We start from the raw sequence: 22,143 nt of genomic DNA, 5'->3' as shown, positions 1-22,143 counted from the left end.
TACAGCAGAGTGATACCCACTTTCCCGCTTATATATATATATATATATTTATATTCACTTCGAGATATATTCAATTGTATTAATATTTTTCGTATATTAATTAATAACTTTCATAGCTTAGCGTAAATAATGTTGATCATAAATTAATTGATTAAAGACTAGGATTCTAGGAATATATAAGTATATATATATATAATTATATTTTATATTGCTTGGTAATATATATTTATTAGTATTATATAAAGCAGTATAATATTTTCTATAAATGTAAAATTATAATATTGTTCATAATTTTTTTTTCTAATTTGACTATTTTATATTTCGATTATTTTATTGAAATTCTAATATAATATAGTCGGAATTTAAATTAATTTTTTTCTCATATTTTTGTTTTTACATTTGATTTAGACATTAATACACATTATTAAAATTAGGTTATACACGCAGAATTGTTAAAAATTATTGAAAACTCTGAGATTTAAGATTCTAATAAATTATATGATGAATGTTGTAAATACATTTATTTAATATATACTCATATTTATATAATTTTAAAAATATAAGAACACAATTCGATTAAAATGTATTATTAATTAACACAACGAATGCTTGGAAATAATACAAAATCGATTTAGATGCTTACCTACCGATGAATAGTAATAATAATTATAAGAATAAAAATAATGATAATATTATAAATTATAATAATAAAAATTTATACATCGAAATTATCAAAAATTAAAAAAAAAATTATAATATATGGCTATAATCCGTTTCGTGTATCTTAAAGATATCGTTGGTCTATGTTGTTCGTATGCACACTTGACATCTACTGATGCGAGTGCGACTATCGTCTTTCTTCAAGGTTTGTCTCTTGGGGCTGGTGAACTGTTCATCAGGGTCAATCGTTGCCATCCAAAAACTCATGGTGTTGGCGAAATAATGACATGTTCCTCGCGCTCCGTTACACTCGATGAACGGCGTTGCCCTAAAATCTTCCAGACATGAACCGGGACTGGCTAGTGATTGACCACCACCTTCTGCACCTGCAGCCGTGTGCTGAAAACATACAGAAGCAAACAATTACTTTTGTAATAGGTTTAGTTTATATGAACGAAAAATTGTGCAGAAGTGGTTTTCCTACCTAAACTCACACATGTTTGTGGGAGTCGATATGAATTTAATGTATACAAATATTATAATTATATGTCCAATAATTTTATTAAAACTATGTATATAATATTTGACAATTATATAAAAGGTACTTATAATATGTGGGCAAAATAACAATCTAGGTACCTACTTATTTTGTTTTTTAAGCGAATCAGCTAGGACATACGATAATCGTAGTCCGTGAATTCGTAATAATACACTTATACCCAGTATAATATAACTCATGTTGTATATACTATCTTTATGATTTTATATACTTTATGTACCTACTAGAAAATTTATTTTCATTAATCACAAACCAATAATTCTACATTCCCTGTATATTATTCTTGGATATATCTATAAACTAACATACCTATCTAATATTCCATAAAGTAGCAAAATTATATATAAATAGTTAATGTTTAATAAGTAATTAAAAATTTAACTCAATTTTAATATATCTGTACAAAATTAACTTAAAATTAACACATTAAATATGTTTAATATGTAACTAATTAAGTTAAAATTAGTTCCAGAAAAAATGTACCTAACAAGTTATGTAATTCAGTTAATATCAACTTAACGTTTTAACTTAATTTTAATTTTTAACTTGCTAACTATCATTTTCGGTAAATCAATTTATGAGGAATCATCTATTAAATTGTAAGTATTATTTTAATTATAACTCGTGCGTTACTATACCGATATAAATTACAGATCGAACTTACAATTAATTGTGTTTATAGGAAACAGATGAATGATAACACGATTTTTTGTAGATGTATATTATTGTATACTATTACCGAGGATTCAGCTATAGTTATATAAAATTCGCTTTTTCTAATCAAATAACTTCGATTAAACTGTATGCTTTGGAGGATATATAGTATACTATAGTATTTACTTTCTACTTTTTAATAATCTAATAATGATTTTTTTTTTTTTCATTCGACTAAATACTTTTCACTGTAGCCATAAATATCAAAATCTACCTGATTCGGTAAAAACTTACCATTACAAAACTGTATCCAATCCACAAACCTTCCCAACCATTGGGACAGTCGGGAATTGTTGACGCCTGACTGTGTACAGCAATTACGTTAGCAGGAGCTTCGCATACGACACATCTATAAACGCATTACAATTAAAAAAATAATGTAAATAAAATATGGTGACTATCAATCTGCATCAGTTATTTTATATCGATGATAGCTTTTACCTAGAAATATATTTTTGAATATCATTCTCTTCAACTGGCATCATCGGTAACGGTGCATTTGTGCTGAGCCAATACGACTTGTCGTTTCTACTGGCGTAGTTGCATACATTGTTGAAGTCACAGAACAAAAATGGCATGGTCGAGAACTTCCGGATACAAGAACCGGCGAATCCTGAAAACAATCAAAATGTTTAATTCTGACGTTTCTGAATGTAAATTATAATTATTAAGTAGTAATTATCTAAGCATGTACTTATAATTTATGTAATGTATAATTTAGTTTTCAATGGCAATGCAATCATTAACGTATAACTCATTTCTATCACGAAAATAAGACAATTAAGTAATCAATTAACAACTGAACATTTCAAATATAATTTATTTTAGGTCTGGTATAAGTAAATCTATGTAGTTTGTGTACACTTTTAACATTTTTCAAATTATGCAGGGCACAGGAGCTTCAACACTAACTATATTAGGTTAACTAGAATAAATTTAAGCGATTGACAAAACGGTACTTAGAAAACATAAATTATGTATTTGTGAACAGAATACTTCTCTTAAAACGTTCTTGTACATTCTAAGAACTTTTTTTTTAACAAAAATAATTCTGTTCCTAATACCTTTAAAATTTAAAATCAATATTTTTTCAGTTATAAAGAAATAATTATCTGTGCTAAAGCATTTTTAAAAGTTTAATAATTTAATCCATTATATTTTTAAAAAAATTGTGAAAAATACAAAAACCTAAACTAAAAATGCACACACAAAAAATGTATGATTCGACAAAAACCACCACGCCTCTGCATAACAAATTTTCTTTTCTTTTTTTCCGTCTAAACTTGTTGATTTACTACTATGACAACTTCTACAAAATTCACTTACACAAACCATGCACTCGCATTTCAAATTACTGTAGAAAATACATGATGTATTACAAAATAATTGAAAAAGAAGACCTTAGGATCTTTACCAATAGGCAATAGTTCATTTTTATAACAATTTTGGAGTATCGGAAAAAATCCTATAACATTAGAAAATACTATAAAATAATAACAATAATTATTTTAAAAAAATATAAAAAGTTACCTAAGTCTTGATTGTGGGATTTTTCATTTCCTTCAATATATAACAAACTAAATCCATCCCAAAGTTGTGCGTGATTTGGTTCGCATTGAGGTATCGAAGAACTTTGACTATGTTTTACCAATAGAATCCCTGTTGAATAATTTGGTTCTGATTCACAGGATTTACCAGCAGGTCCATCGTTTCCTCGTAAACCTGGTGGTCCCTGGATACACATAAATAAATTTAATATATTTTAGGCAATATACAATATACGTTTATATAAAATGTTTTAGTAATATTTTTATTGGTGTTAGTCCCAATTAACTATTAAAAATTTCTAACTGTTCATACACCTTTGGAATTAATTTTAAAAAAAAAAAACAATTACAATGTTTGATTATAATCAAAGTATATAGTTTCCTCTTCAATACTAATGATATAAGTATTTTAATATGAATTAAAAATACAATTGAATGACTAAAAAAATAAACTCAATTGTGGAATATTTAATTTAATGATTCACCAAAAACTGATCAATTTATAATAGACAAAATTTTCACTATTGATTTATAAAATGCTTAGTGATTGTTTATTTAATCCAACATAAGAAGTCCATTAGATTTATAAACATATATTTTAATAAGTGCAAATGCATATTATTTCTATATTTTCTTAGCTTACAAAATAGAAAAGTTTCTACGTAGATACCAAAACTAATTCCTTACAGAATAATATTATTTATTTTCATGTTTCTCTACGTGCAAATAGATAGGTACATTAGTTTAATTCATTGCACCATGTATTTTTGTAATTCAATAGTGTAAAAAAAATGCTGATTATACCTAATAACTAAAACTATTATTAATTAACATACTTGTAAGCCTGGAAGCCCATCTATTCCCGGTTCACCCTTTTCACCTTCTGAACCAGGAGGACCAACTGGACCATTCAAACCAGGAACACCTAAATTTTGAAACAAAAAATATATACATAAATATGTATATTGGAAATTAACTCATTATTTTTTACCGATATTTCCTTTTAATCCTTCCAAACCAGGGAGGCCATCAATGCCACGATCTCCTTTTTCACCAGGCCAACCAACAGGTCCTAAAAAAAATATATTACATTTTATAATATGGATACCATCTTTTTTAATAATATGGTTATAAAATTGTGTCTAAAAGTATTTATTCTGCATTAAATGTCAAAATATTTAAATAAAAGAGATATTAAAAAAATGAAATACCAGGTAATCCACGTTCTCCTTTGGATCCTGGTGGAGGTGCTAAACCTGGTTCTCCTTTATCGCCTTTAATTCCAGATATTCCAGGCATACCTAATAAAAGTAACGTGTTTGATGTTTGAAAATTATTATCATATTTTTATTATTATTATTATTATTTAATACATTTTTATGTAAAATGGTTAATGATATTAAAATGTCATTGTTCTATGATTAACAACTAACAAGTATTAATGCTATAGTTTTAATTTGTGGAACATACCTATTTTTCCCGGAACTCCAGCTATTCCTTTATCACCTGGTAACCCTTGTACACCTTGTATTCCTTCAAGTCCTTAAATATACAAACATTTATACAACTCTAATTATTAAAAAATATTATAAAACTATATAGGTATTAAATATCTGGGATAGTATAGTAACCGATAGCTGGTACGGAATATTTACCAGCCCAGAGAACAATCAAGAATCTGATTAAATTTTAAATCTATTAATTGTTCCTATTCATTCTTTCATATAATTTAAGATTAGTTTAAATATATTTTGTTGTTTACCTGGATATCCTCTATCTCCTTTATCACCTTTAGATCCAGGATAACCTGGTTCCCCTAAAATATAAAATTAATTACCTCATTATAAACTAAATTGAATCAATCTTTATTGATATTTCTACACAAGTTATATATTTATTAAGGTTAACTTTAAAATGATATACAATACCTGGAAAACCTGCATCGCCCTTATCTCCTTTTTCACCATAAGGTGCTGGATTTCCTGGTTCTCCTTTGAATCCTATAATTAGATAACATTTGAATTATTAATTATACTTGGTATTGTAGCTATTAATATGTATTTTAAGCCATTTTTTTGATAGCTTAGTTTTAGTTGCTTTATATAAATTGAATGATTAACTAATATTAGTTAGGTACTTACCCATTAATCCTGGTGGACCATCCTTGCCTGGTATACCCGGAAGTCCATCTAATCCAGGAGATCCAGGGAAACCTGAAAAAATAATATTGATTATTTAATGTAGATGGCAAAAAAATGTAATTTGTCTAAACTAAACATTTATTACTTCATGTACAACATAAAATATAAAAGTATTTACTGTTTACTGAAATAAATACTGAAACTTTTACAAAACTAAACTATTTAAAATAAAATAATTGATTTTAAATCTTAATAAAAAAAAAACCTCATGCCTATATTTTGTTTATAGAAGATCATAATAATAAATAAAATCTATAAATACATTTGATGATTATATTATTTTTTATCGTAAAATATATTATTATATACCTGGTGGTCCAATTGCTCCAACATCACCTGGTGAACCGGGGAACTAAAAATATTAAAAATTATATTAAATTAAAAGCTATTACTAAACATAAATCTTAAAAATCTTTAAATTATAGGTAATTAAAAATTAATAATTATTAATTATTTTCAACTGAAAGTTGAAGATACCGTTTTAATAAGCTGAAAAATTAAGGTAGTTACATTAAAATAATAATAGTAATAAAACATACACCAACTGGCCCCACAGGACCAGGTAATCCTGGTAATCCGGATAGTCCTTTGTCACCTGAAATAATAATACATCATAATTTTTAATCATTTCTAAATAAATATTGATAAATTTCTCCATAATTATATTATTATAAAATATCAAAATGTCAGATATTGTTGCTGATATACTACCTACTGTAAAATATATAATATAATATTGTGATTAGTATTGTCCATTAATATCTACCAATATATTTTTTTTCAATATATTAGTATGATGGCTAAGGCTAGAATTTATAAGTATAAAAAAACAAATTATGTAAATATATATGTACATATTTGTAATAACAAATCGTTTTAAATGTGATAAAAAAATGAAATTATGGAATATGGAAAAATTTTAAAAAAACGTTAAGAAATATAAAAATTCTCTAAATATTATAATAATAGTTATTATAATTATAAGTATAATAACTAATTATATTAGTTCATATTATCATTTCATGTTTGTTTACAAAATATTTAAGCATCTATTAAAGTCTACTATAAAAATCTGTATACCTACAATATTTTAATATATTCAAAACATGATGTTTTTCATATTAAAAAATCTCCTTTTTTTATTCAGACAGTACTAATCAAATTTGTATATTGATCTAATAACACAGTATTAATTTTTAAATCAGTTTAATTTCCTTTGTCTTATCTTATCTATAGATCCTACTAAATTTGTTTAAACAAATTATAGAATGCATTAATTAAAATTTTACTTTAAAATATAGAAATATTATATACATTTTCATATTTTTAACAGTAATAGTAAGCAGTAATACATCTACAGATAATTTTATAGAAGAAATGTTTACATGTTTAATTTCATTATCAATATGCCATGTACCTACTAATAGTGTTCAATTTATTATTTACCAATATTTTTTTTACAATACTTTAGTTTCTACAACATGTTTATAATAAATTGGTTAAGTGACTGAAAGAAAATAAACTACATTTCTAAATGCTTTACCTTTTTCTCCCGATAAACCAGGTAGTCCATCTCTGCCATGTTTACCCAATAACCCTAAGAAATATGATAAAAAATGATTAAGACATTTTAATGATAGATTTTTAATTTATCATTTACAAAAATTAATAACTTTTGAATCTAGATTAAAATGTATACCATTTATTAAACATTTTTCATAACATGATGTTATATTGACTATACTTAGTATTACTTTACCTGGTAATCCCTTTTCTCCTTTGACTGTTGTTCCAGGGATGCCTGGCAATCCTTGAGGACCGATATTGCCTTAAACATTAGAGAAAAATGGTAGAATATAATAATTTTATATTTTTTTGATTACTAAATAACATCTGTTATTACAATATACCTTTTTCGCCTCTTGGTCCTGAAGGACCCGGATAACCAGTTGCACCTGGTAATCCCATGTCACCCTTTTCTCCTTCGATACCAGGTGGACCATTAAGTCCTAAAGAATAAAAAGTAATTCACTGCATTTATTTAAAGTAAAAATATACAACTCTGTTAGAATATTAAAGTAAAAATCATAAAAGTATAATATATCAAAATAATTATTGATTAATTCCTGTACTTTTAGGATAAAAAGTATTCTTACCAGCAGGTCCTACTGGACCAGGTATTCCTGGAAAACCTGGTGGCCCTGGTTCACCTTTATCTCCTTTAATATCAACTGCAGGACCTGGCAATCCTCGATCACCTAAAACGTATCATGCAATATTAAAATTTAAGATGAATATTATTAATCAAATTTATGATATATTACCTTTATCTCCCATTGCTCCTTTTAATCCAGTTGGTCCAATTAACCCTAAGGTAATAAATTGAATAGGTAATTAATATATTTATATCTCATTATAATTGTATGGAATTATATATATTTTGTAAATAAACGAGTAAGTACTAATATGGGCGTATTTAATCATACTAATTATTCATGTTATAATCAAATTATAAATCAAATATTTTTATTGTGTATTGTTAAATACATAGAAGTTAGTCAGCAAACATTAGCATATTAAGTAGATTGATTAAGTTTTAAGTAAAAAAAAACATGTAATTTTCATATAAGTAATATGCTTAATAAATATTCAAATACGATTTGATCATAACTAAAAATTAACATAAACTGAAATCAGATACCTGGTAAGCCTCGTTCTCCTTTCTCTCCGTCTAACCCTGGTATTCCGGGGTACCCGATGTCACCCTTTTCTCCTTCTAGTCCAGGAATTCCTGGGAAACTAAAAATCATAAACATTTTTGTTTGTTTATTATAAATAATTTGTTATATAGCTGTAAAGACTAAATTAATTTATACATATAATTTATTTTTACTATACCCTGCATTGCCTTTTATTCCGTCTAAAGCATCCATTCCCGGAGGTCCTGGTGTTCCTGGGACTCCACGAGGTCCCTTTTAAAAACAAATAGGCTCTTTTAGTATCAAAAAGTATTCTATTTAATCGATAAATATATTATATTTTTATAATATCTCATTAAAATATAATACTTATATTATTACAATATTATATTACATTTATAAGTATATCTTATATCTATATAATATATATATAACTTATAAAATTGTGTTTATTTATAAGTTATTATAACATAGGTTATTAATTGTTCACATAGGCGTGCGCACAGGTGTAGCTTGAAAAGCTATGCTACACCTAAGGTTGGACATTTTTTAGATATGTACCAGGTATATAAGTAAACAGATCCAATAACTCACTATTTTATATTTTGGAAAATCAGAAATTATTTTTATCAATTTTATCATAATAATTGTAGTACAATATGTTGAACTGAAAATACTATATCCTTCATGTCTTGTATGCCTATTTTCTTTCTTTATTAATTTTTTTTCTAAGGGGGTTTGTAAAAGGGTGGGTGGTCAAAAAAAAATAAAAAAGCCACGCCTGTGATTGTTTACTATCACTATCAAAAATGTATGTTAATATAAAATAATTATCTTAAGCAATTTATTATAATCATCATATTATACACTTACCGTGTCACCTTTCATTCCTGGAACACCAGCGACTCCAGCAACTCCTTTTTCACCATCATTTCCAGGTCGTCCATCATATCCTGGTGTACCGGGTTCTCCCTGAAAGATACATTGTACAAGATCAATTTTTATTTTTAAATAATATAATAACCACATAATATAAATTAAATGTGTAAAAAGTTAGATTAATATGTTTCAAGATTTCAGAGTAGTTTTCAAGAAGTGATCTTAACATTTTAAAGTGAAATTGAGTGACAAAAAAAAATAGACAGTATAAAAATGTATTATGTAATTAATTGTTTAATTGTTCAGTTGTTTAAACTAAATAATTATTCAGTAAGTCAAAATGGATTTATTTTTTAACACATCACATACTATTATATATAAACTGTACGTATAAGAATGCCATATTTTCTTAAAAACTTAAAGTAATTGAACTATTAATATTTTTTCTTATTTATATGTATTCTACCTAAAATTTTGCACTTACTCGAAATCACAAAAAATTTATTTTTTAGCATAAAATAGAAAGTAAATAGCATAGATATTATAAGGGTAGAATAGAAACTAATTATGTAAATTTACCTTTTGTCCTGACCATCCTTGTAATCCAATTCCTGGGAATCCAGTGTCTCCCTTCATTCCAGGTAAACCTGAGGGTTAAATTTAATAAAACATTATTTTTACATTATTATATCTTTAATCACTAATACAATTTTTTGTTATGCTTCAAAAATCGACAGTGAATATAATATAATATTATATTTAGGTACTTCATCTAACGAACAGTCAGCAGACTATAGGTTAGGTTAGGTTATAATAAAATATTTATTGGACCAAGGTTAAATCTTTATTTAAAATAATATGTTGAAATTGCATATTGTGCATTAGCAACGAGTTCTATTATTGCATAGTACCTATAATTAAATCATTGAAATCTATTTTTAAAACAATATTTTATATTTTATATTTATTTTAGAAACATGCATCAATCTTAAATACATTGAACATTAGAACTGTATTTACTTCCATATTTACATAGATGTTTATTTATTATATTATTATCTATTAATGTTAACCAGATCCAAATAAACATAGTTTTTAGTAATACAGTGGTCACCACTTATTGGACTCACTTAGGAACCCGACAATTTGAGTTGATTAACCGAATGAGTCAATAAGGCGAATGACTCGAAAAAATTTCAAAAACGCTTAAATTTAAAAACGTATTTACTTAAAAATATGTATTGAAATTCAAGGTATGTATAAAAATAAAAATCTAGCTATACGCAATTAAAAATAAAATAAAATAAATTAAATATATACATAATTAATAAAATTAATTAATTTTTTAATAAAAATCCATCTAATTTTGATTGGATTTTCCCTTCTTCGGCCAACTTCATAATCATAAAATAGATAAAAGGTACCAACTTATTTATAACACGTTTGTTCAATGTACTCGTATGTGCATATTTTCTTTATTTATCTAATTTTCAAACGACCCAATTAATCGGTTTGTGAGTCGAATAGACGAATTTTTTGCTGTGTGTTAGTTTATGTGCGAATCGGGACCAGCCGTTTTGAGTATAATAGGCAAATGAGCAATAACCGTGAGTCCAATAAGCGGCGACCATTGTGATGATACTTTTAATAAGCAATAACTGTTCTAGTTCTTAATTTTTTGTCTGAAATATTATTAGTATGATAGTAAGTAGGTACCTAATTACTTTTAACGGGAGTATTATAAATCGGCGAAGCACGATTGTCTATGATACCGGAAACAAAAATTTAATTTTGTAAGCTACTGGGAATAATATTTCACAAATTTGAGTCAAACGTGAAATACTCTGAAAATTATAACATTCTGGGATTGAAACTTAAGAGTATAAAGTCGATTCATTTTGGTGCAAAAATCTAATTTACTTGAAGATCTTTCATTCAGTTCAGTATTTTTTATGAATTAAAATATAGGTAGTTTATATTTGAATTAATGTAGGTAAGTAGTATTAAGGTAATACATAAAGATATATACTATGTCCACAATAACTAAAAACATTTAATACTTTTTTAATCGATAATTTTTTAACTAAGTGAGGTAGCATAAAATGGCATTCTTTAGTTTACCGATAAATAAAAATAGACCTAAAATGATCTAGTGAGTTACCGAGTTTAATTCACTGGACCGCACTCTATTTTGAGAGATTTTGTGTTTAACTTATTTGTTCTAACCCAATTTAACGGGTTTTGAGCTACTCCAAATTCTAAACCTTGGTGAGCCGGTACTTACCCTATCTGGCACTCAAAGAAAAACTCAATTTTCACTTAGATAGTACGCGTTTCGTTTCTAAATACTGAGGACAGCAAATACACTACGTATAATATATGCCATAAAATTAAACAAAAATAAATTATAATACATTTGTATTATGATATTTGATTGAAAATTGGTCACTTAGAAATCCCTTTAAATTCTTATTAAGAGTAGGACTTGTTTACAATGTTTATTTACCATCTATTCCTGGTTGTCCTTGAGGTCCTCTGAGACCGGATTCACCGGGCTCTCCTTTCTGTCCCTTTTCTGATACTGGACCGGGTTCACCTTTTAAACCCTATAATGTATAAAAATGAACATTAACAATTTAATATTAAAATGTACTGTATTTTCCATTATAAGTTACACAGAATTCTACAATTTTTAGGAAAATATCAAGTTATAGTATTTAAACTTGGTAATTATAACATACCTACAGTGACTATTTTGAGTTATAGTAAAAATTCATAATTTACCGGTAATCCTAAAGGACCACGTTCACCCATAGGACCAGGTAGACCACGTAATCCAGTTTCACCCGGAGGTCCAGGAAAACCTATATCACCTTTTTCACCTGAAATTCATAATAATAATATTTAAAATCTATAAATATTTAAATAATACAAAAAAATTAGTAAAATTCTCCAATTTTAATTTATATTTTAATCTGATAAGAATTTAAATATTTTTTTCATTTAATATCATTATGTAGATAAAATATTAATATATTTTAAAATTAAAAATTACATTAATACGAAATTATTCATTCTAAAATTAAACATACCTCTATATCCTTGTGGTCCTGGCAAACCATCTTCTCCTGGTGGCCCACTAATTCCAGGTAATCCAGTATCTCCTTTATCACCCTTTTCTCCTACAAATTTTGAATAAAATTTTGTTGGACATAAATAAAAGGGAGAAATTTAAATAAACTTTTCAGTTAGTATAATAACTATTTGAAATGTAACCATAATTTAATTGCGTAATACATGTTCTAATAAATAAAAATCTTTAATCAGTCATAAATATATTACCTGGCATTCCATCGATTCCAGGTTTTCCAACTGCACCTATAAAAATAAAAATATGAAGGATGAATAAATAACTTTTTAACAAGAATTTAGTTACTAAAACGATTTAATAATAACTTAGGTAAATTTATTTGATAGCAGTTCAAAAAAAAAAAAAAAAAATAGATAGGCACGCTTGATTTATTATTTAATTCAAATTTAACATATTATGCATTACAAAAACATACTCCGCAATTATTATATAGCAAAGTGATTCAATTTAATTTTTTATAAAACTCCTAAAATCTGAAGACTATAAAAACAGTCAGGTATATAAAAAATGGCAAATAAAACAAGAGATCATTGATCAAAACGGATTTTCAGTAATACCTAGTTTTACCTTTTTTTCACATTTTTTTAAAATACGATTGCAAGTTTCCAAAAACAACTAAAACTACCAATTATAGAGTACCTAATATCTATTGGATCCAATTTTGTTTTTGATATAAATAGTTGTACAAATTCTTTATTTGATCACCTATCTAAGACATTAGCTATCTTGGATTGATTTTATAATTGTAAAATAATGTAGGATACCAGTATTAAATAAACAATTACAGGTAAACCTAACTAATGGCTAACATTAGTAAAACAAAAAAAATAATACTTATTTATTATGTTATAATTTGCAAACAAATTGAAATATAAATAATAAAGTATATATATAATTTTATATACCTGGCATTCCTCTAAATCCTGCAAATCCTTTTGGACCTTCCGGACCTGTAGGTCCAGTATCACCTAAAATTAAATTAATTTCATTATAGGTCAAAAATTAAAAGAATAGACGAATTATTATCGACAAGTACTTAAACAAAAATATCTTATACCACGTTATAATCAAATTGCATACTTCAGAAATAAATTTACCTTTTGGCCCAGGGAATCCTTGCAGTCCTTGTCTTCCTGGTTCACCTGGTAATCCAGTTTCACCTAACAAATAATATATTTTTAATCAATTACGTTAAATAACAGAAGAAAAAAATTGGAATTAATTATATTAGTTGTCATTATAATTATATTATATAATGGGATTTATGTGCACCATAGGTTTATTTAGTATTAAGTTTTAACCATCAGTTTTTCAATATTAAAACTTAACATTGTATCGATTAATGGTTGATTTATATATTAATATTTAAGATGTATAAGTAAATAATAAATACAATACATAACACCAATGGCCCTCGAAAGTTTATTACATAGGTATAAAAATGCCACATATTATGTTATTTGAATGAGCATGATAAGCTTGTGAGTTATAACTTGTATAATAATAATTTAATTGTAAATATTCACAATTTTATTGTAAAAATTGGATATTGATTAAGTCAGTAGTTATTATAAACAATGATTGTTTTTATTTCGAAAAAAAATGTTATCAAACTATTACCTTTTGGACCGTCTAAGCCAGGTAGGCCATCATTACCAGGAGGTCCACTCGGTCCTACAGGGCCTGTTGGATAAAAATTTAACACATTTTGTTACAAAAGGTATTTAATATATTATTTTTTAAGATTATTCACCAGGTTCGCCCTTAGCTCCCGGCTGTCCAGTTAATCCTTCTAAACCAGGTTCACCTAAACAGAAACACCAAAATAACAAATTTAAAAAGATGATACAAATACCGAAACGATTAAATTTAAATAAAACAATCTAATAATATACTACCTTGACTTCCTTTTTCACCAGGTGATCCAGGAGTTCCTAAAATGTGTAAAAAGAAAACCTGTATTTATATATTCCATTCTACCTGATGTAATTTATTCGATATTTAAGCCATATTTAACATACCTGGTTCACCAGACACTCCTGGTCTTCCAAATGGCCCTTGAAGACCTGATCAAAGTTAAATAACGTATTATTATGGTTGACATTATACCGTTGAAAAAACAATGATTGAATTATGTTTTTAATTAGCATTTATAGTAAGTATTAATTAAAATTACCTCTTTCACCCTTTTCGCCTGGAAGTCCTTCTGAACCCTTTGGTCCAACTATAGGTATACCGGGTTCACCTTTGACACCTAAAAAATGAAATTCATACAGAATTTGAATTCGTTGTTAGCGTATCATTTATCCACCAGATAAAAAATTCGTTTGGTGTTTGCACATCGCAAGTATTAAAAACATATAAAACAAAAGTAAATAGTAAGCTTATTACGATAATATACTAATGATGTAGCAGAGTATCTAAAGTTAAGAAATTTTAAGTTTTAAAAATAAATTATAATTTAAATAATTTAATTTTTTTTTTTTTGTGAACATCCAATACATTAGGAAAATAAAATTACGTATTGAATTAATTCAAACATAGACGACCACATTTTGTTATAATTAGTATTTTCAATGTTTGTTTATCAATATATATTCCTAATAGCCTACAAAAAAGATTATTTGTAACAATAACAATGCGCAAAAACATCTTAAGCTTAATTTGAATATATATTATTTAGAATAATATACCTATTCATTTTGTACCTATTTTTAAGTTGATTTTTTATTTAATAAAAGGTAGATCATTGAATAAATAATCTAATAATTCAATATATTTAAGTAGAATAGATAATTATTATTTTTGAATTTTTATTTAAATCCGAAATTAAACATGACAATATTAAGATGATAAAGTGAATTTAAACACTTGAATCAATTTATTATTTTTGAGATTGAACTTAGAACTGTTAAATTATTGTTTTTTGTAATCATAATCTTAAATTGATTCAAATTATCATCAAACTTGCCAATAAGAGCGTCCTAACTTATAGTATCAATTTCTTTCCATTTTAATTTATTTAACATTAAGTATTTAATAAACAATGTGTTAACTAGTAATACAGTCCATATTTAAATAATATATATTTTGAAACTACCTTTAGGTGAAGGTAATCCTGGGTATCCTCTTTCTCCATCACGTCCAGGTTCTCCAATGAAACCTAAATACAGATAAATAAGAAATGTAATATACCAACATAATTAACAAAGTAATTTATTTTTCACATTAATTAAGTCTTTTAAATGTACATAATATACTAACCCATTGGTCCAGTATTTCCTTTTTCTCCACGAATACCTGGTAGTCCTCTGGGGCCCACAAGACCTAAATATAAATTACATTGGTTAAGAACATTTTAATCCTTATATAAAATATAGATAGAATACATTAAATTTGTATAAGTCATATATCGTGAAAATTTCAAATGTCAATTAATAACTTAAGATTGTTAAAATACTTTGAATATTATATCAAGTATAGGAATGGCAAGATAAACATATGGTAGGTACAAATTTCAAGTTTGTATAGTCATTCTTTTTTTAATAACATTCAAATAAGAATATCAGTACATTAGATATTGAGTAAATACCTATCTAATGTTGTAATTCAAATACTCATAAAAATTTTATTTGAATTTCCAGTAGACATTTTTTATTTGATAAAAGTAGACAAACCCATGAAGAATCTTTATTGAATTTTCAAATCTTGGATTTATTAACTCAAAATAAATTGTAAATGTTGGTTATTTTTTACATTTTTCATCGAAATTCGTACTTTCAATAGTTACTAAAAAATAATTGTGTATTTTTCATAATTTTTAAATACAATTGTGAAAATATATAAGGAGCCATGCATTAAATTTTGAAGCTTTTTATATAACGAATAATATTTAGTGTCAATTATAAAAAAAAAACTAAAAAGATTTCAAATTTCAAACGTATATAAATAACTTAATATGTTAACTTCTCCCAAGGAAATAACGTCAAAAATCTAGCTGCTGGACCGAGAATCGAACTCGGGTCTCTCGCTTGCCGGACGATTGCTCTACCACTAAGCTAACCAACCCGCAGAGACCCATGACGCTATATTCCCAAGTTAACGGATGTTTACATTCGACCATCCTGCGTCCTCCAATCAAACTCGATCGACGCTGGTCCCTCGTCGCCCACCGCGACCGTTGCTTCACCACCTGATTGCCAGAGTGCACGACCCGTTAACACAAACGCGATCGCTTCCGCACAACCTCGGGTGAACAAGTCCAGGTCCTCTCTTATAACATTCACAAAAGGCCCCAACACGTCACACTACGTCCTTCGGATCAAATCCCACTTCTGATGATTTATTTTAACTTTCACTTCGAAGAGAAATAATAAGACGAATAAAGGCTTAGAAAAATGATTTATTAAAATAACGTAACAGCAAATGAATAACGTCAGGTCAACCTCGCAACGACGACAACGACTAACAAATAACAATTAATTATCAAAAAATAACCACATCTCTTCTAGATAGCGTCAAGCACATACGCCATGCCATTTAGGGGAGTCTACTCTTAAAAATATTTGAACTATTTTTAAAATGTTATCAAGTATAGAAAATGCCAGTTTAAACATTAAGTAAAAATTGCATGTGTCAACGTTAATTTGTTTTAGAATTACACCAATATCTAAAATTGATTTTCTCAAAAATTTATTTAGCGTAAAAAATCCCGTTTTTTTTCTTTTTTCCGGATGCTTTTGAAAACCACTGAGAATTTTAAAATTTGGTCTCCCCAATGCATCACCAACTAAATGATCTTTGCAACCGGAAAAGAAACTGAAGTTGAAAATCAAAGCATTATTTTTCAACTTATCGTATACACACTCACAGACACACAAAAAACACACACACACATTATTGTAAAATCAATACATTCATCGTTCCGCTCTGGGTATTATGGGTATTATTATTATTATTATTATTATTATTATTATTATTATTATTATTATTATTATTATTATTATTATTATTATTATTATGGGTACTACCATTGAACAAATAGGCCTCGTAAAAACGGTAGAAAAAAATTTTATCGAACCCAAAAACACAAAGTAAGTACGGGCTATACGGCTAAACGATGTTAAAATATATTATATATACACGGTACGTTCCGTCTCCCCCTTTTTGGTTTTGTTTTTTTCGTTACAGTTTTTTAAAAACCATTATAATACAGTGCTGAGTGTACTAACTTGGACCACACGTATGATATTTCTAGAGATTTTATTTTTTCCACCGACGACAAACGCACACATCCATGTGTATGTAGGTACACCACAAACATCTATACTTACTAGATAAGGAACTCTTATAATATTTACATTGTTATCAGTGAATCTCGCACGGGGATGACTGCCATCTTTTCGGTTGGCAAAACATTGGTTGGCATATACAAAATGTATAAGGAATAAATGAAATTATAAATTTTTTTAAATGTGATATATAACAATAATGACAAAATAATTTTTTTTTTGTTACAAACAACAAGTCTAGAAATAATATAATACAATGCTACATCAATTAATGTTTACCATAAATACATATATAATATTGCATACTATTTGCCAACCGAGAAAATGGCGGAACCCGGCTTCAACTAATGCGCGGAGTTACTTATCTAGTTATTATAGAAGTCTGTGAGGTACACACACTGCGAGTGGTCATGGAATTATGTGATATCAATTTTATTTAAATACACCAAAAAAAAAAAAAAAAATACACTCAAAATCTAATGAGAATGCGAGATATTTTTTCGTCGTACATACGTATATTTTAGGTATACTATTACAATATATTATGACATAATGAAATTAATTTTAAAAAAAATTATGTTAAAATTTAGGTTACTCACCTGGAATTCCTCTTGGTCCTACTGGTCCATTAAGACCCTATTACACAAAAAAATTTATGTGTTTAAAAAATATTTGTTTTGAAGATCAAAAATTTAAAATACTTTAAATATTGTGATAAATTATTATTATTAATGATACTTTTTGTGATACTTACAATTGGTCCTATTGATCCCTTTTCTCCCGGATAACCTATAATGAATAAATAATTAACAGTAGGTAATCAAAAGTAAATTAAATTTAAATCCACTTAATTAGTTACTAACCATCAACCCCTGGTGGACCAGGTTCGCCTTTTTCCCCTTGACTTCCAGGTTCACCCTTTTGAATTTTTTCAATATTCATGAGTTCGCAATTACCTATCAGTTACATATTTACTCAATGTTAGTCAAGAGGAAATTAATATAATACATTAATATTTTTAAGTAGGTACATAATGTAGGTATATTAAAATTAATTTGTAATTTAACTACTTATCATTAGGGCTGTGAATTCATAGAAAAGTGCATTTTTTTTTAGTGATTGTAAAACATAGCTTTGTGAGTACATAATTTGAATTATGTAATAACGAATACATCTATGAAACTTTTATTTTGCATATTTTTGCATTTTTTGACGTTTTTAATTTTTTAGGTTATTTTTTCGCATTTTGAGGTCATTTTTTGCTTTTTTAGTTCATTTTCTAGTATTTTTTAATCAAATTCCGTCAATTGACTTGTTTGAAAACATTTTTTTTTTATTTTACACGGGCTGTATATATTATGTCAAATTTATATTTTATTAAATAATATTTTACACAAGTCACACGCTATATACGGGTTAGGTAAAGATAACGATTCGATAAAATAAGGCAATTGCTAGAAAACTAGATAACTTAGATAAGTAATTGTATAGCATATCGTATATCAGTCACGAATTTCACGATTAAGTTATAAGTAGGTATTTCAGTATAATATCGTTTAGTACCTATTCGGCATTCGCGAGTGTACAGTGAAATGTGTTAACAGTAAAATGCCGAAATCAAAACCGCTTTTCTCGTTTAAATGCTTTTTAAACAATTATTTGTACTAATGTTTAATATCCTGTATCCAATATTAATATAAATATAAAAATTAAATTAAAAACCATTTTTAATAAATTTTATACTATAATTTTTGACATTTTATATTCCTTTTTTTTGCATTTTAAGTGCATATTTTATTGCGTTTTTTTGACATTTTTAATGCGTTTTTTAAGGTTTTTTAGTGCATTAAATTCACAGCCCTACTTATCATACATACAAATATGTTGTAATATAAACTATAATATAATAAATTATATTTATAATTTATATTATTAACTAATGACACCAACGGAATTTTGAAATTTTTTTAATCATTTTAATGACTTTGGTGTTTTATACCTCAACAGCATAAATTCTAAAATTCATAGGTATTTACCGTTAAATATATCTTAAATGTTTGATAATGTTATATCAAAAATAAACTCACCAGGAGTTCCTTTTTGACCTGTTAATCCAGGTTCTCCTTTATCTCCTTTTAACCTATCACAGTTAAAACAAAATATAGGTATTTTAAATTCAAATTAATCAAATTAATTTTAATTTCAAGTATACCCGGGTCTTCCTAGCATTCCTTGTTCTCCTTTAATGCTAATGCCTTTTTCTCCTTTGGATCCAGGATATCCTGGTTGTCCTGTGAATAAATATAAAAAACGTTTTTGGTATAAATTAATCAAGAGTAATTATTATGTTAATTACCTGGTATTCCATCAGAACCTGGAAACCCTCTATCGCCCTAATGATTAAAAGACAAATAGAAAGTTTATATCACAATATTATATTTTAATTAATATTAAACATTTTACTTCAAAATTTTGTTTTTTCAATTTATAATATTATACGATTATTATTGTTAGACTTAAAATTAAATGACGTATCTTTTCATATATCATTTGAATTTTGACATCATGTGGCACATTTAGAAAACACACATAATAATAATGCATGATAAGATTTGATAAATACTATAAAACTGGGTAACCGGTGTAATGGGGCGTTTACGCACCTATTAAGATATTGAGGTAATTTTACGAGCTGTTGAAATAGTACTTTACTAAATATAAAATTACTAAATAATATAGACAGAAAATGTTAAAACTAAATATAAGTAATATTTAAAAAAACGAGAATTAGGTACTGGTAATAATTTCCTACATTAATGCTAAGAAATTCCAAACTACTCGTGATCTAACACCGTACCTGTAGAAAGTGATATATGTATATTATTCGCATTATTAAGATCCAATTTTTAATATTATTAGTAAAATATAATATTAAAAATTGGATCTTAATAATGCGAATAATATACATAAATCACTTTCTACAGGTGCAAGTGCAATGAAAGACGACAGTTTGGGGTTGGCTTTGCAGTACATAAAAGCCTAGTGCATACGATAAAAGAGTTCAAAGTTATCAACTGTAGAACTGCTATTCTTATAGTTAAGGCCAAATTTTTTGATATAGTATTTTTAAATGTACATGCACCAACGGAGGAGAAGTCACAAGAGGAAAAAGAAGAATTTTATGCTGAGTTAGAAGATATCTTGTCGAGAATAAACAATAGCAAAATACGAATTATCCTGGGTGATATGAATGCGAAGATAGGAAAAGAACAGTTCCTTAAACCTACTATAGGGAAATATAGCTTACACGAAACAACAAATGATAATGGTATGAAACTAGTAGATCTTGCAACTGGCAAAGGATTCAGGATAATGAGCACAATGTTTCCCCATAAAGATATACATAAAGGTACGTGGAGATCACCAGATGGACAACATGTCAATCAAATTGACCATATCCTAGTGAATGAGAGATTCACAAATGCTGTCAACGACGTACGAGTATATAGAGGAGCGGATTGTAACTCAGACCACTACTTGGTAGTTGGGAAGCTCAATATCAAGCTGAAGGTGAGACAACAGAGTGATAATCCCAACTGTGTCAAATATGAAATAACAAAGCTCAATAATGAAGAGATATGTAAAGCTTTTCAAACCGAAGTGGGGAGATTAACACAACTAACAAATATTAATGAAACTCATACTATTGAATCGCTCTGGGGGAATATAAAAAACATCGTTACGAATGCATCTGAGGAAATCATCGGGAAACAAGGGAAAAATAAAAGGAAGCCATGGTTTAACACAGTGTGTGAAGAAGCCATAATAAGAAGAAAAGAGGCGAGATTAAAATGGTTAACGGATACAACAAACCAACTCAACGGTACAAGATACACGACAAGAAGAAAGGAAGCCCATAATATATGCAGAGGAGAAAAAAGGAAGTATATAAATAAAGTTATAGAAATGGCAGAATCAGATCACAGAGCACACAGAAATAGACAACTATACCAGAAAGTGAATGGGATGAAAAAAGGATATAAAGGGCATGAAAAATTTATAAGAAATAAGGATGGAGAATTGATAACAACAAAGATGGAAATAACAGAAAGATGGGCAGAATATGTCGAACAATTGCTTAATGGAGAATACCCTGAAGAAATATTTGATTGTATACAAGAACCACCCAATAATTGCGAATATGAAACACCTACGATACAAGAAGTTAATATACAAATTAAGAGGTTAAAAAACCATAAATCACCTGACGAAGTTGGTATACAAGGCGAAATCCTAAAATGTGTTGATGAAACAATGGTTGAAATGATCCATTAACTAATTGAGAAAATATGGAATACTGAGGAGATCCCTAAAGACTGGAATATGGCATTAATTTGCCCAATACACAAAAAAGAATGTAATAACTATAGAGGTATTGCCTT

General features: G+C 27.1%; 1 protein-coding gene across 1 annotated transcript in view; it reads right to left on the bottom strand.

The window, feature by feature from the left end:
- Nucleotides 1-502: 502 nt before the first annotated feature.
- The window catches only part of Col4a1 (Collagen type IV alpha 1), a 53,997-nt gene continuing 32,356 nt past the window's right edge, over nucleotides 503-22,143 (bottom strand). Inside the window, exons 29-69 of the mRNA XM_015517831.2 lie at nucleotides 20,058-20,094; nucleotides 19,914-19,992; nucleotides 19,789-19,841; nucleotides 18,565-18,657; nucleotides 18,456-18,490; nucleotides 18,301-18,337; nucleotides 15,675-15,737; nucleotides 15,511-15,573; nucleotides 14,587-14,664; nucleotides 14,432-14,476; nucleotides 14,309-14,344; nucleotides 14,164-14,217; nucleotides 14,031-14,093; nucleotides 13,508-13,570; nucleotides 13,316-13,378; nucleotides 12,602-12,637; nucleotides 12,352-12,441; nucleotides 12,044-12,141; nucleotides 11,766-11,865; nucleotides 9,839-9,906; nucleotides 9,254-9,352; nucleotides 8,580-8,653; nucleotides 8,383-8,480; nucleotides 8,006-8,050; nucleotides 7,838-7,939; nucleotides 7,592-7,690; nucleotides 7,441-7,509; nucleotides 7,225-7,278; nucleotides 6,221-6,276; nucleotides 5,991-6,033; nucleotides 5,622-5,693; nucleotides 5,409-5,480; nucleotides 5,243-5,296; nucleotides 4,951-5,022; nucleotides 4,692-4,781; nucleotides 4,472-4,552; nucleotides 4,317-4,405; nucleotides 3,464-3,665; nucleotides 2,375-2,546; nucleotides 2,168-2,282; nucleotides 503-1,059 (exon numbers count right to left, since the gene is read on the bottom strand). Coding sequence (XP_015373317.1) covers nucleotides 802-1,059; nucleotides 2,168-2,282; nucleotides 2,375-2,546; nucleotides 3,464-3,665; nucleotides 4,317-4,405; nucleotides 4,472-4,552; nucleotides 4,692-4,781; nucleotides 4,951-5,022; nucleotides 5,243-5,296; nucleotides 5,409-5,480; nucleotides 5,622-5,693; nucleotides 5,991-6,033; nucleotides 6,221-6,276; nucleotides 7,225-7,278; nucleotides 7,441-7,509; nucleotides 7,592-7,690; nucleotides 7,838-7,939; nucleotides 8,006-8,050; nucleotides 8,383-8,480; nucleotides 8,580-8,653; nucleotides 9,254-9,352; nucleotides 9,839-9,906; nucleotides 11,766-11,865; nucleotides 12,044-12,141; nucleotides 12,352-12,441; nucleotides 12,602-12,637; nucleotides 13,316-13,378; nucleotides 13,508-13,570; nucleotides 14,031-14,093; nucleotides 14,164-14,217; nucleotides 14,309-14,344; nucleotides 14,432-14,476; nucleotides 14,587-14,664; nucleotides 15,511-15,573; nucleotides 15,675-15,737; nucleotides 18,301-18,337; nucleotides 18,456-18,490; nucleotides 18,565-18,657; nucleotides 19,789-19,841; nucleotides 19,914-19,992; nucleotides 20,058-20,094 — 3,270 coding nt within the window. The 3' untranslated portion in view covers nucleotides 503-801. The remainder of the gene's footprint in view (nucleotides 1,060-2,167; nucleotides 2,283-2,374; nucleotides 2,547-3,463; nucleotides 3,666-4,316; nucleotides 4,406-4,471; nucleotides 4,553-4,691; nucleotides 4,782-4,950; nucleotides 5,023-5,242; nucleotides 5,297-5,408; nucleotides 5,481-5,621; nucleotides 5,694-5,990; nucleotides 6,034-6,220; nucleotides 6,277-7,224; nucleotides 7,279-7,440; nucleotides 7,510-7,591; nucleotides 7,691-7,837; nucleotides 7,940-8,005; nucleotides 8,051-8,382; nucleotides 8,481-8,579; nucleotides 8,654-9,253; nucleotides 9,353-9,838; nucleotides 9,907-11,765; nucleotides 11,866-12,043; nucleotides 12,142-12,351; nucleotides 12,442-12,601; nucleotides 12,638-13,315; nucleotides 13,379-13,507; nucleotides 13,571-14,030; nucleotides 14,094-14,163; nucleotides 14,218-14,308; nucleotides 14,345-14,431; nucleotides 14,477-14,586; nucleotides 14,665-15,510; nucleotides 15,574-15,674; nucleotides 15,738-18,300; nucleotides 18,338-18,455; nucleotides 18,491-18,564; nucleotides 18,658-19,788; nucleotides 19,842-19,913; nucleotides 19,993-20,057; nucleotides 20,095-22,143) is intronic.

The sequence above is a fragment of the Diuraphis noxia genome, unplaced genomic scaffold (genome assembly GCF_037042655.1).
Source record: "Diuraphis noxia isolate RWA-SAM2 unplaced genomic scaffold, SU_Dnox_SAM2 contig0001, whole genome shotgun sequence".
Lineage (NCBI taxonomy): Eukaryota > Metazoa > Arthropoda > Insecta > Hemiptera > Aphididae > Diuraphis > Diuraphis noxia.
This window is presented reverse-complemented; position numbering and strand designations above follow the sequence as displayed.